This window comes from Pelodiscus sinensis, chromosome 1, assembly GCF_049634645.1.
Source record: "Pelodiscus sinensis isolate JC-2024 chromosome 1, ASM4963464v1, whole genome shotgun sequence".
Taxonomy (NCBI): domain Eukaryota; kingdom Metazoa; phylum Chordata; order Testudines; family Trionychidae; genus Pelodiscus; species Pelodiscus sinensis.
Window position 1 is genome coordinate 94,942,335 of NC_134711.1, and position 15,613 is coordinate 94,957,947.

A 15,613-nucleotide genomic window follows, 5' to 3' on the forward strand; every position below is an offset into this window, starting at 1 on the left:
CCTTTGGGGTATCAGTCACTTTTTACAACCAGGGTTATTCACTGCCCAGGCAGGGCTACTTCCCAGTGTCTTGTCAGGGAACCTGGGTCCACCTTCTACACCAGATTCCAGCTCAGGGACCCTCTAACACTTTGGCTCTCAACCTTTCCAGACTACTGTACCCCTTTCAGGAGTCTGATTTGTCTTGTGTGCCCCAAGTTACATGTCACTTAAAACCACTTGTTTACAAAATCAGACATGAAAATGTCACAGCCACACTATTACTGACAAATAGTTCATTCTCATTTTTACCATATAACTATAAAAGACATCAAATGGAATATAAATGTTGTACTTGCATTGCAGGGTATATTATATAGAGCTGTATAAACAAGTCATTGTGTGGAATTTTAGTTTGTACTGACTTTTCTAGTGCTTTTTATGTAGCCTGTTGTAAAACTAGGCAAATAACTAGATGACCTGATGTACCCGCTGGAAAAGCTGAGACTTATTGCTCTAATCCGCAGCCATGGTCTTTTCCATTCTAGAACTTATTTTCCCTGAGCCTTTTCTAACTTCTGGCTCTCTACCACTTCTTTGGGTCCACCAGGCCCAAAAGTCCCTCCCAGCCTTGGGGACTAATTATACGCAAATGTATCCCTTGCCAATGCCCCTCGTTTCTCCCAGGGAGCAACTTCAAACTATTGTCCTGCAGACCTCTCTCTGCTGCCACCTTTCTGTCTTTATAAACTCAATCCAGTTAGTTCCTCCTCAGCTGGGTTCCCTCATTATTCAGTCAGAGAATTACTTAAACCACTTGATTACCCTCAACTATAGCCTGTCTGGTTAATTGGCCCTTTCTTAGCCTACAATAGTTCTCAGGGTAAGTGTGGGTGAACTCTCATCACACCATAACTTAGCATTGCTACTAAAATGAGCAGCAGTACAATAATTACCAAAACTAACATTTAAATTATCATCAAAATTCAATGTTAGAAGCCTTCTCAGGAGAAGGAGGCAATTCACACCCCTGTGAGATTCTCAATATGCCTGCAGACTGAGGCAGATAGCCCTACCCTCTTTTACATGACATAGTTTGAAGGTTATGTTCACAACAGAGAGAGTGAATGCTTGACATTAAAATACATTCTGTAGCACAATTAGATGGTAGTTTAAAAATAACCATTAACAGAGCAGCAGTTAAAATAGTTGCATGATCCCATTATACATAGGTTGCAAAAAACCATACAGGCTACCAGTACCGGAAGTAATGCTTTAATCCCAGAGGAGAGGTACTTCTTGAAGTGTAGATGTGGAACAGTAGAACTAACCTGTGAGCACTATGGGTACGTCTAGACTACATGGCTCCGTTGATGGAGCCATGTAGATTAGGCTGATCGGCAAAGGGAAATGAAGCCACGATTTAAATAATTGCGGCTTCATTTAAATTTAAATGGCTGCCCCGCTCTGACGATCAGCTGTTTGTCGGCAGATCGGGGCAGTCTGGACGCTCCCCTGCCAACATGAAAGCCCTTTATCGACCTCCCTGGTAAACCTCATCCTACGAGGCATAATGGGGAGGTCGATAAAGGGCTTTCAGGTCGGTGCAGGAGCATCCAGACTAGCGCGCTGAGCTGAAAAACAGCTGATCAGCTGTTTGTCGGCTCAGCGCGGCAGCCATTTAAATTTAAATGAAGCCGCAATTATTTAAATCGCGGCTTCATTTCCCTTTGCCAATCAGCCTAATCTACATGGGTCCATCGATGGAGCCATGTAGTTTAGACACACCCTTTGAGCCCACAGTCATTGGCCACTACCTTTAGGGCTGACATTGCATTGATATATCTGATAAGGTTAAGGGATTGTTCTCCGTTGTATCATGTGGCTTTACCCACACTGTGTATCCACAATGCTCCCCACATACATTCGCTTAGCCTGCGTGTCTCTAGCCAGTCCAGACCTCTGACAACTCCCTGCTTCAAGACAGGTTCCTTTTCTGAGACTGCACAGTTCATGAAACACTCCTGAGTATTCACTACATTTGAGATTTACATCAAAGGACACTTGAATGCTGTTAGAATGTAATCCCTTTTCTCTGCACAAAGGCCATCACTTTCCCTGATGGATGCTTATTGCCAGATGCTGCTCAAGGGGTACTGACCAGAAAAACAATTTCTTCTGTGTTTCCTTTCCCAGAGCACCTTGTAACCTCTCCGGGTATTAATGAGTTATGTATGTCCTGCCTGTACTTTTGCTAGGCGAGCTTCACTAGCAACTGAAACTTGGTACAATGTGCTCCGTAAATACAGCTCTAGGAATATAATCATGCTCTGAGGCTTCCTGGGAACAGCAGGCCTCTTCCTTTCTATGCCAGTTTCTTCCTGAGCCTGAGCCGGTTCTCACTGTTAGGAAGATGAACAGTGCTGTGATTGTACCAAGTAGGTGCAAAACACTGTCAGCGCAATATTGGTTTGCCCCGGCTGCAGTTTAGACAATGGCTGGTCTAATCAAACAGAGTGTAACGAATGGGGAAGTGGCATATGCTCATATGTTGTAGGCACTAATAGGTGGATTTTGTGTCGTATCATATGGTAGATGGATTTTATGTCATACAATGTAGTATGTTGCATGTACCACTTGTATCTGGTTGTGGAAATCCTATGGCAAGGGCATTCTCCCATTGTCCCTGCTTCTGGAAGGAGCAGCTTTTGGTAAGCACAGCTAATTTGTGCTCCATCACAGGGTCAACTCATCACTAGAGATACCTCCTCATGACCATGTCTGGAGGTTAGGAACATGCAGATCTGCCCTGACCCATTCACACTCTTTCTCTGTGTCTTCACAGCTCCCAGTCCTCTTTCTTCATGATTTGCCCTTTGGCTAGGTCACCATATCCCTTCTGCACTGACCATCCCCGGCAGTCTTCTCATGCACTGTCCTGATGGTGCCTCTTCCTCAGTGGTTGGTAGGAGAACCCAGGCCTAGTTCTGGTCTAGGGCCCCTGTGCCTAGAAACTGTAGACTGCTTTTTTTCAAGCTTTCCCTTGACTTCTTCCTATAGCTTCTGGTTCCCCTCACTCCTCGAGGAGTATACCAGCTCAGACACTCTCCTCACAGGAAGTAACTGCAGATTGCTAAAATCAGTAGCCTCAAACACATCTCCTTACACCCAGGGAGGGACTGAACACTACTTCCCTGCAGCCTCTTCCTGGTGCCAACTTTCTGGCTTTATTAACCTGACCCTCTCCCCTCTCTCCATTAGTCTTCATCAGCAAATTGTGCCTTTCCTCCAGGTGCAACCTATAGGTTAATTGACATAAACTACCCCTCCAGGCCTTGTGTGGGGCGGCTACCCCATCACATCCGCAGTTTGTACTGTCCTTTAAAATATTCAGCAGATGAAAATTCTATTTGTGCCTGTTGTTTTAAGGGCGAACCCCCAATGTAGTGGTGGAAACCGGAAACCCTTTGAAAATAAAACCCATAAAGAAAATATACAAGTGTATAGTACTAAAATAGTCTAGGAGGAAATGTTAAAAGGCATGAAAGACAGGAAGGCACTCATCTTCCAGTGAAATAGGCAAACCAGTTTAGATTAAAAGCAATAGGCAGTTTACCTGTCTGTGAACCTCACAGGAATACCAAGAGGCATTGTAATGTGCAAACCAACCCAATTCTAAAGGGTAACTGAACTGTTACATTTGGCTATATCTCAGTTGCTTATTTGCTCTTTGGCATGCCTGAGATCCTATAACCCTAGATCAAATGAAATACTAATACTATCCACTTGTCTATGAACCTGTTGGTTCCTATTGTAATTGTATTCACTTGTTTGACTAGAGCAAAGGAAAATGTTCTCACTATGTGTTTACATGGACATACCCCACTAATTACATTTACACTAAGTTTGACTGTGATTGCTGTCTGTATACTTAGTCTGTATAGCTAATGTTTTGGCTATCACATTGTTCCTTTTTACCAAAAGCGGCGAGGAGTCCTGTGGCACCTTATAGACTAACTGAAGTGTAGGAGCATAAGCTTTCGTGGGCAAAGACCCACTTCGTCAGATGCAGGTGGGTCTGAAGTGTTGCATCTGACAAAGTGGGTCTTTGCCCACGAAAGCTTATGCTCCTACACTTCAGTTAGTCTATAAGGTGCCACAGGACTCCTCGCCGCTTTTGCAGATTCAGACTAACACGGCTACCCCTCTGGTACTTCCTTTTTACCTGCATCCATTTCTCCAAAGTTGTTCAGCAAGAAGGTACAACAACTTCAAAGTGTGGGGCTTTGTGTGCTCAACAAAGGAAAATCTCCAGACACATATTGTGCTAAAAAACACTTGGCGAGTTGTTTTCAATTATAAATACTGGACCTTGAGAATGATCTTGCCATCTTTGATTTGATTTTTTTTTATACTATGAGGGGGCTTTCCAGATACAAGACAGTTTCTCTGATCCATTTTGGGAAAACCCTGAGGAACTTATGAAAAGACTCTAACGGTGCATTTACACTGCACCCTTAGCTCGAAATAAGCTACGCAATTTGAGCTACACAAATTGCATACCTTATTTCGAGTTTATTTTGAAATTTGGTGCTAAGCAGTGCCAAATTTCAAAATAGAGCACTATTCCAAAACATCCCTTAATTCTCATGAAATGAGGTTTACAGAGACGTCAGAACAGCATACCCATTATTTCAAAAGCTATTTTGAAATAATGGGCGTGCCTTCAAGACACGGAAAATGCTATTTCAGGATACCGGAAGTACCCTGAAATAGTGCTGCTGTCTAGACACACCCTAAGAAACTGACCAGATTACATCTCTGCTACCATTTTAGACCACATACTGTGATCCAACTGTAATGGATTTTATCTGCTTTGACCTTTGCTATACCTCTCACTACTTGTTCCTAATTAATATTTAGCTTTAGTTGTCTAAAGAATAGTCTACAACTTTATCTTTTGAGGGTTTATCTGGAACATAGTTTGACCTATGGATAAATGACTGGCTCTTTGGCCCTGGAAGTAGCCTAATGTATGGTGAATATGGTTTTAATAACATTTCATCATAAATTCTAGTTAGTCGGGGTCAGGCCTGGGCAAAATATGGCCCCAGGCTGCATCCAGATTCCTAGCCACCAGATCCTGCCCGCAGAGGCAGTGAGGAGCCCCAGGCAGGCTCCCCAGCTGCCCCATGTGCCGTGCAGAAATGCAGCTGCAGGGCTCCATTTCTGTTTTGAAACTGGAGGGGAGGGGGGCCATTTTAGGAGCCGTCTCCCCCCCCCCCACACACACACACAGTACATTCCCATTGGCTGGTTTCTGGCAGAAACCAGCCAATGGGAGCTGCTTGTTAGAATAACAGGCATCTAAGAAGAATCAGGCCCCCTCTCCTGGGCTCAGCTATTCCTGAAGCACATGGCCAGGCAAGCAGGCTGGCTGGCTGGGAAACATTTTAAGTCTGCCGGCAGGCAGGCTAGTTTGGCAGCTGACAAGTAAGTCTCTTAGCCACAGCCTGCTTCTGGCACCCCAGCCCTTTCCTGCCCCAACTCTCTGCCCCCACACTCGACATACCCAATCCCTCTGTCCCCCTCTTACACCCATACCCCCTCCCAGATCTGGCACCCTAATCTCCTGCCTCAGATCACAATCCCCTTCTACGTCACATCCCAAACCTCTGCACTCCAGTCCTCTGCCCTAGATCACAACCACCTGCTTCATCCCAACTCTCTCCTAGACTCCAGTCTCCCTCCTGCACCCCAGTCCCTTACCCCAAGCTCCCTTCTGAGCCCAATCTCCATCCCAGACCCCGCATCTCCTCCATTAATATCATGGAAGAGTGCAGCCCCCAACCACTTTCCAAAATCTTGGCGTGGCCCCCCCATCAAAAATGATTGCCCACCCCCCGGTCTGGGTAGTAAAATAGGGGCTGGCATGCCTAACGGGGTCTGTCTGTGTCTCTATGGTAAAACTAATATAGTGATCCAAGTCGTCTATGGCAAATCTAATACAGTGGCTTGTTACTGGCATTCTTAGTAAAATCTAACAATAGACTATACTATTAGTCTGGGGATCTGCCCTGGTTTTTGACAGTCTTACCTGAGTGTGTCACCTCTCTTTTGTGCTTTTGACAATCTCCCCCTTAAATATCACATGCTATAAAGAAACTAAAAAAACTTACTTGTGTTTATAACATTCATGAGCATTGTTGTCATCCCAGACTTCTAGAACTAAAAACCTAAGATCCTACATATATGCTTTATTATCTCTCTGTATCATACAATAGATGTGATTTTACCATGTACTATACTTTTTAAAAATCAAGGCACCTGCATAGCTCCACATTCTTGAAATATGGCCTAAATGCCAAATGCCTAAAAGCAGTCAAGCTGTTAAGGGACCAAAATGTCAAAGCAACTACTCCTTGGATTCACAGGTATCTACACAAGGAAGCACTTAACCTACTTTCTCTTAATTTTACCTGCCTATTGAGCAACGGACTAACCTCTGATGAGTTCTTTATTTTCACACTTTAAAATTGTATATTTCCTTAAAATTCTGCAGCTTTTCTAGTAAGGTAATTAGTTTCACTATGTCTGCCATGAAATTGTTAATGGAGTCTTTCCTCCCCAGTCAGAGAACCTTTGATCCTACTTGTTCTTTCAAATTACTCTGTTAGGGCTTGTCTCCATTACACCAGGGATCTACACTGCCGTGATCGATCCATCGGTTGTCGATTTATTGCATCTGCTTAGACGCAATTAATCGATCTCCAAGATCTTTCCCATAAGTGTCAATACTCCACCAGAATGAGAAGAGTAGCCAGAGTCAATGGGAGAGCAGCCCCTTTTGATATTACCACACACACGACACCACAGTAAATACGTTGACTTCAGCTACGCTATTTGCCTAGCTGAAGTCACGTACATTAGATCGACAGCGGAGGGTAGTATAGACAAGGATATACTCAGTGATATTTGAAAAAAAAAAGTCTGGTCGAAGATCTCTGAGAAATGTCTTATACAGTGTCTGTCACAGACTTTGTGATGACAAACAGAGCACTTGGAACAATTGTAAACACAAGCCAAGGTATCCATGTCAAACCAATCCTTAAAATAATGTGGAGAAATAATCTTTGAAGCCATCCTCCATGTCTTGAGACCAGGCTCTTCAGTCTTTAATTGAGTAACACATCTGTTGTCATTAGTGGGAGGTTTTCCTCAATTAAGGACTGTCATGTTTGTTTCTGTCTTTTCTTTACAGAAACTATCCAAATATTTTGCTCCACACCAGTTAATATATTACATAGCAGCTAATACATGTATTATGCTTCTCAATAAAGATGTTGAGGCAGTAACCACAGTGCCAGTACTAGTAACAATGTCTGTACAACTGCCAAAAGTCAGGACATGTGGGAAGAGACCCTATGATGTTGCCATCTGTATATGTTTTCTCTTTGTATTTGCGGCTGGGTCACTAAATTGTGAAACTTGGGATTTGAAGGAAGATTCCACTTGTTTAGCCACTTGTTTCATCATTTTGGACTTCAGTAATTCTGACAACCTCATCGTCATGTGAAAAATCAAGGAAAAAGCCCATCATGTCAAGAAGCAGTTTAACTCAGAATGTTGGAGAATGTTTATAAAGTGCTGCTGTGAAGAAATATTTAGCATTGACAGATTCAGTGCCGTAGTATTGGCATTGCCTTGTAGCCTGACCTTAGCATCAACTTCCCTGCAACAGCTAAGAGGGTGAAGAATATTATCCTTTGGCACTGACAGTTTCACTGCTGTAATGAGGTGACTCTTAGAAGATTTTCCTAGTCTTCTGCCAGCAGAGTCCAGCTTATAGTTCACACCTTCTCAAATGCCAGTAAGAACACGGGAAGCTCCTTTGGCATTGACACACTCAGATGCGATAAAAAGTTGGGTTCAACTTAGCTTCACACCTCAGTTTATCAAAAGCTCTTTCACTGTGACTAGCAAAACACCTCTCTGAGCTGAGCAACCTTCTGCTGCCACCAAAGATTAAGGTTATGTCTACACTTGGAGTTAGGGAGGGGGAGGTAAATCTCAGTTTGAGATTAGCACTAGCTGTCATCGAGCAAGTGCACTAAAAATGTAGTATAGCCTCAGCAACATGGGCAGCAGTGAGCAGCAGCATGGGCTAGTGGCTCCAGGTACATACCTAGGAGATCAGGGCAAGTTTGTACTTGGAGCAGCTGCTCTGTGCTGCTGCTGCCTACCCCTGCCCCTTGTACTGTGGCTACTCTGAGGGTTAAAAAAGGAAGGGGATATATTCAAGAGCTCTCACAGACAAAATGAGGAAATATCACGCTCAGATTGCTAAGTATGACAAGATATTGCTGATTTGACCAAAATAATTTATGCATTCCTTTAAGTGTCAATTCAAGAAGAATTACTCCATTCAAATGATTTCATAAGAGCTGCATTTAGTATGTCAAATATATTTCTGGTTTTCTTGCTATGCAGTTGCTGAGACAGCATCCTTGGCTCTGTACTTTGGGATTCTACCTAGAAGTTAATATGAAGTGCTAGACTCCTTGAAAAGTCCTAGTGTCTTTAACTTTAAAGCAGCTAACTTCATGGCAAAATCTGAAGAGACAAGAAGATATCTCCTAGATGTCTAAATTTCTTTGCCCTGTTGTCCCAAATATGGAAAGTGTCTATGATAGTAACAGACCAGAAACCCTTATTTACTGTTAGAACATAAGAACAATTTCTATTATTTCATTTTCCTGGAGAACCTATGGTTCCTTCTCCAAAGGCCAGTTTTGTATTAATTTCTTCACAGATTTCTGCCCTGAAAGGAGGTGTTTTTCCTCAAGTAGCAACAGTATAAGCAACTCCTTTCCTTGGAGGATCAAGGTCCATTTCTTCTACCTTTTGTAGGATGTAGACTTCCTTCCTCCTGCCCCATGTAGAAGGTTCGGTAAATTCCTTTTGGATCATCCTTTTTCTATGGTAGATTTTTGGTATTGGAATACTTTTTGCCTAAACAGCACTTATTCTAGGCTTTGCATTTCAGGAGACACAACTTATATAACACAATCACGCTCTGTCTCATGTGTATACATGCCACACACACACACTTGGATACATCTTGCACTTTGTTAGCATCACAGAATATTTACCAAGTACCTGGAAAAGATAAATCATCTCCATGATCTAGGTTTCCGGAACTAGTCCAAGAGAGATATAATAAAAACTGCTGCTGGCTTCCACCTTGCTTTTTAAATGTTTTCTTATTGCCAGAGAAATATCTGCTGTTTCTGTTAAAACTGAACTTCATGGGATCTGTTTTAGATGCACCTGAACAAGGGGGTTCCATGCAGGGGACAACTTAAATAAAATGCTGATTCTTTGTCATACTTGCCATTGGAAGTGGCAGGTAAGAATAATGAAGTGGAAGTAGAGACAGTGGACAAGTTCATAGAATACTAGGACTGGAAGGGAGCTCGAGAGGTCATAGAGTCCAGTCCCCTGCCCTCATGGCAGGACCATTCTTTGTTCTACAGGGTACAAAATGAATCCTTGCCAATGACAAATGCCATAATTCAATGCAAAGCTCAAAATGACCCACTGCTCTTGAAGGGTGTGTCATTACAAGGAATAGATGAACTTATGCACACAAACAGCTGTTCCCAGCTTTCTGTGCAGAATAGTTGTGTGTATATTAAGGTTTCTGAATACGTGGTAGCAGAGATTTTCTGAAGTTCAGGTTACCCACACTTCAAGAGTTACATGGATACTTTGGGAAGAGTAAAAATGGAAGTCCTTGTCAGAAGTTGTGTGTGGTGAACAGAGATTAGTACCTCAATGGAAGAAATGACAAAATAATGTAAACAAACACAACATATATCTAAACATGTTCCTTTTCATCCTTGGAATTGGCCAACCACCCTATGGTAATGGATTCACATGAGAAAATAGCCTTCATTTGCTAGATTTAATGACAGCATAGATGGTGTCACTCACCCAGATGTTCTTAATTATAAAGACATTTCCATTTCTGTGTGCATTTTTACATTAGCCCTGCACAAACTTATGTTTGGTCCGCTATAGACAGTGAAATTTATTCTTCTATGATCTTATTCAATACATGTTCAGGGGAACCCAGTTGCGCTCCAGTCACCTTATCCATCGATAAGCTAAGATGCAAATACGGAGTACATATGGCACACTGCTAATATTCACACTTTGGAGACTATAAGTAAGGTAGAAATGGAGCTGATAGAGCCATGCAAATCCATTGGTATCTGCTATATATCCCCGGGTATCTACAGCCTCATTGTTTCCTGTCTTCGTCCTTCTTTGGAAGTTTCTGTACAGAAACCATATATACCAAAGTGCAAAAGTTTTGCTGCTGTGCATTCCCCAGAACTTCAACTCTCTCATGTTTGCAGGGAGACCCCCCTCCATCAATAACATTTTTAATTGTGTTCAGCAATCAGCATTTTCTTCATTAAGGGACTGATCCTGCACCACTGGGACCAAAGGGAGCTCTGACATTGAATTCACTGAATACAAGATCAAACCCTTGCTGAGTTGTAGGAATCATATCAGGGAAAAACTAGTAAAATATTGTCTTCTGTTTTAATTCATTTTCTTTTTTAGGAGTCTCTCCCTAAGTCGAGTATCTGTAAGAATCCCATTAAAGAAGCATTATATGCCTGAAATCTGATGAATTTCAAGAAATTAGTTTAAAACAGTACCAAACATGACCACTGACCCTTAGCACCCCTGCAATTTTTGTGGTTTTATAATCACATTGTCCTTGTTTAAAAAATGTTGTTCTCTCTCCTATTAGTATCTAAATAATTCCTCCCCCACAAAGGGGGAAATTAATACGTGACTCTATTTGGAAGAACCATTTTATGCACACAGTGCTGTCAAATGCACAAAGTAATCACACCGAGACAAATATTTGTCCTGCTAATCTTTCAGCTATAGTGACATGTCATCTTTTCAGAATACCAGTGGAAATCAATTTACTTTTGTATGTAACCAGCAGTGCTACTGGATTTGCAAAAGAATGGACGATATTGTAGAAAATTAAATTAATCTTTTGCTGTATCTGCATAACAAATAATATATACACTTAAAAAACATCAAATGGTGTGGTAGCACTTTATAGACTAACAAACATGTAGATGGTATCATAGCTTTCGTGGGCAAATCCCACTTCTTCAGATGACTGGAGTTTTGAGTTTAAGATGTGCAGACCCAAAATAAACTGAGGAAAAGGGAGAGGGGGAAAGGAAACAAGGAGCAGAGAGTATGAAAATATCAAAGGGAAAAACAAGTAGGCAGAACTGGTAACCTATAAGCACCTAAAGACTGGATAGTTAAAAGAAGCAGATAAGGATCATAGGATAATATATAATTTCCCTTTGGGATTCTCACATTTTAGATTCTTGAGTCACACACACCAGTTGGTCCACAGGCCTTGTTTTGCTAGTCATCTTAATTTCCTCCATCTCCATCACCATCTTGCCTCTTGTTTTTTCCACATGTTGGTGAGGAATCTTCAGATTTTTCATTTTAATGCCCACCTTGGAGACCTTAAGAAACAGCACTTCCACTTTATGGTCAAGAAGTGGGAAATTGCTTCCCAGAGTGGATTACATTTTATCTGTTTTCTGTTTGAAAGCTTCCAGCTGTTCTCTAATGGAGAGCTCTCCTGCTGCAAAAGGTGAGGGAGGGGCAACATGTCTTGCAGTAGTTGTAATTGTATCCAATTCATTGGCACAGTGGGAAACAGAAGCCCAATTTATAGTAATTATTTTTGCCTGTTTGTTTGGTGTCCATCTCTTGTACTCCCTTCCCTTTACCTCCCTCCCAATCTGACCAAACTCTGTTAAATCAGAACTCTCTCTTCTGTCAGCTCATCTGAGAATATCCTGAGCATTAGATAAAATGTGAGCAGGTAGAGGGCTATTGAACCTCTGGTTCATGACTAGCTCACGAACTGTCTTGGTTTGCTCATGAAAGTCTTGTGTCTTGAATATAATACGACAGTGCTCGTTTTATTGTGTGTTTGAAGTGCCAGTTAAATAAACATAATTACATGCAGGGCTGATCGCACTGTATGCCCTGTCTCATGCAGTGCAAAAGATGGATCTGCTGGGGAAAAGTACTAGGGTTGCATATGGAAGGAGGCTGTTGTCTGTAGGGCCTCCTACTTGATTTGTGGAAGATGTAGGAAGGTGTGTACAGGCAGGCCCACCCAAAACTATCTGCCCTCCCCTCCACTAAGGGGGAGGAACCACTAATTCCAGGCTCTAGTTGATTATGAGGACACCAATCAGAAAACTCCCAGCAGCACCCATTGCTCCCCAAAAGAGTCCCAAGAGTCAGTGGTTACTGACCAGAGGAACTCTATCTGGAGATGTGAGCAGAGAAGGGACCAGAAATAGGCTCTACATTTGTAGAATATCTATCGTCCCATCCGGCTTCCTGCTCCTGGAGTGATGGGTGGCCAGGACGAGGTTGATGAGGAGCACAAGTGGTGGGTAAAGGTGCAGCTGAGCAAGACAAACTCCAGCCCTGCTCCTTTCGCCTGAGGCTCCATCCCCTCAGCAACCTCCTCCCCTCCCCCATGGAGCCAAGCCTGGCTCCCTGAACATCTCAAGGTCCCTTACTGTCACCCATCCCAGCAGTGACTCCACCCTTTCCTGGGGGCCAGAGTGCCTGGCAGCCAGAGACCAGGAGCAGCCACGGCACAGCCCAATCCTTTATGAGTGGCTGGGAAGATGGGATGCCATGCTGGGGCCCCAGCGCTGGTGGGTGGCCGGCTGCTGCACTGTGGCCAGCCCTCCCGGGTGGCCAGGAAACATAAGCAGTTTTGGGAAGGCAATGACTTCCCTTACCTACATTACCTGCTGCCAATGATAAGGAGGTCTCACAACTTAATGGAGTCATATATGTGGTGTGCAAGGATCAGGAAGTGCCAGGAAATATACATCCAGAACCTCAGTAAGCAATTCTTCAGGAGCCAGAAGAGGGGCTGCAAGCTGACACACTCTACATAGAAGCGTGCCCAGGTCTCCCTCTTGACACAGAAGGGACAGGTGTTGTAGAAGTTCTCATGAGTCTATGCTCATACCTTCAGGAAGGAGCCACAACTAATATGCCCAGAGGGCCATGGGATGAGAACTGAGTACAGAGTGGCCTGCTGAGGTTCTGAGCCCTGTTTTATGGCCCCCTCTTGATGTGGTGGTGAGACACAACTGTGAGGGAGTAGATGGAGTGAAGCACAAGCTCATAGAGATGTTCTGAGGGTGTGGTCTAAAGGCCAAGTGGCTAGATGTTATGTTGCTGGCTCAGGTGACTATTGGGGGTGGCTTGTGGGGCAAAGGCCTACGATATGTTCCAGAAGACTGAGGTCAGGCCCACTGATAGGGAAGTCAAAGGGGGCAGTTGCCCTGGCACCTGGCTATTCAAAAGGGCCTGGTGCTCCTCGCAAACATTGCTGCGACTGTGGTAGCAATGGTGACCAAAGCCCTGGGCCCTGTAAAATCACCACCGGAGTGCTGGGCAAAATGCTCTGGGTGGCTCTGAGAGCTGTCAGGGGGCTGGCTGCCCCAGCTTTGCCCTTCCATCCAGGGTCCCGCCCCTTCCAAGAGTGTGGAGCTGCACCCCCCACACACCTTGCCCAGGGCTTGGGAAATTCTGTCGGTCACCTTGAGTGGGATGAGGGATGAGCAGAAGTACTCTACCAAAGGGCCCACTTGAAAATGAAAGAAGCATTAAGCAAGGCTGCTGTCACCTCCTAGAGCACACAACAGAGGTAGAAGGGTGTGTATGTATTGTGCATGCTAGGAGATGGTGGGCTTAAAGACCATCCTCCTTATCTGGGGGAAAGGGCCAGTGGACCCAGGTCACAATTAAATGCTAGAGACAATAAATTAAATAAAAAGGACAAACATGAAAGCAATAAGGTAAAAACAGGGAACTGGAAAGAGAATCGGAGCAGAGAACACCTCTTCTCCTCATAGGCGTTCCAGGAGGTAGTGGACAGAGGAACTCTGCTCAGAGGCATGATCAAACAGGGGATAAGAAGTAGGCCCCACATTTGCAGAGCACCACACCATCCACCTTCCTTCTTCTGGCATGTTTGATAGCTATGTTGGCCAGCACCAGCAGGTTGATGAGATGGTCTCATATATTAATGGTGCCAGTGATATAGTGTGTGCGACAATCAGGAGGTGCAGGGAGACGTGCAACCGGAACCTCTGACGTAGGTTCCAGAGGAGCTAGAAGAGGGACTGCAAACTCAGGCAGTCTACTCAGATGTGCACCAGGAGCTCTCCCTCTTCACAGAAAGGCTAGGTATTGGGAGAGTTCGTGAACCACATCAAGTACATGCCCACACTCATGGAGCCACAGACGAACTGACTGCTGATATCCCCTGCAGGTCATGGGACTAGAATGGAGTACAGGCTGGCTCAGCGAGGTTCCTTGTCCTTCTCAGATGGCAACAGATCTTCCCACCTGTTGTCAGTGGGGGACACAAAGGTAAGGAAGTGGATGATATGAAGCATGAAGAGATGTTCTCTGGGTCTGGTTTGAGGTGGATATGCTGGATATTGCACAGCTGGTTCTGGGGACATCCTAGTGGCAGCCTGGGAGGTTTGCTGAGCAGGGTCCCATGACATGTTCCAGAGAGCCAGAGCAGAGGAGTAGGCAGGAAGTATCCTTGCACATGATCCACTTGAGCAGTATTTCTCAAAGTGGTCCATAGATCCACTCTGAGAAACATGCTAACTTGCTGCTCCAGTTTGTTTATTTACCAGCTCTGCAGTCAACCGTGGCTGCATTGGCTCCAGTTCGCCATTTGCAGCCAATGGGAGCCACGGGAAGCAGCTGCCTGGCCCATGCAAAAGGTGGCCCAGTAAATAAACAAATCAGAGTGGCCAGTTAGCAAGTTTCTCTGAGTGGATCTGCGGACCCCTTTGAGAAACACTGTACTTGAGGAAAGTGAGAGAAGCAGGAAGCAAGTCTGTTGTCACTTCTGGGAGCACATGACAGGAGAATTAAGAAGGTTTGTAGTGAATGAGGCAGGGCATTGTGGGAAGAAAGAGGATGGACTCATGGTTAAGGCAGTTGAATGCAGCCCTGAAGAATTGTATTCTGTCCCTGTCTCTGATACAGATTACCTGTAGATTGGTGGGCAAGTCACTTAAACCAAACTTTTCAGAGGTGATCACTAAGGATATGTCTACAATGTAATTAAACACCATATCTTTCTGGTCTATGTCAGCTGACTCTTGGGGCTCATGCTACAGGTCTGTTTAATTGCAGCGTAGATTTTCTGGCTCAGACTGGAGTCTGGCCAAGCTATCTGACAGAGGCCAGCCATGTGTGTTTAACTGCCGTGTAGACATAATCTAATTGTGTGGTCCTTCGTCCTGAGTGCCCAGTACGTGTTCTAATTTGTTCACTGCTGAAGCTGAAGTCAATGGGAACCATAGTTTGACTGTACAAAGAGCTTTTTAAAAAACAGGTTTGAGAGACTACATTTTGAACAACAAAGAGAAAGCCAAATATTGAATAGCTGCCCCTCAAGTGAACATCATCCTTATTTTACACTAATGAGGTAAGGGTCCTGTGG

At 44.0% G+C, this 15,613-nt stretch overlaps 1 protein-coding gene across 3 annotated transcripts in view; it reads left to right on the forward strand.

Annotated features, from left to right (window-relative positions):
- The window catches only part of LARGE1 (LARGE xylosyl- and glucuronyltransferase 1), a 498,136-nt gene that overhangs the window by 57,943 nt on the left and 424,580 nt on the right, over window positions 1–15,613 (forward strand). For 2 of the 3 annotated variants that reach the window (XM_025178889.2, XM_025178890.2), the window contains one exon: window positions 14,417–14,517. The exons of the other annotated variant lie outside the window; for it this stretch is intronic. In XM_025178889.2, the coding sequence (XP_025034674.1) occupies window positions 14,431–14,517 (87 nt within the window). In that variant the 5' untranslated portion in view covers window positions 14,417–14,430. The remainder of the gene's footprint in view (window positions 1–14,416; window positions 14,518–15,613) is intronic. 3 annotated transcript variants of the gene reach the window in all.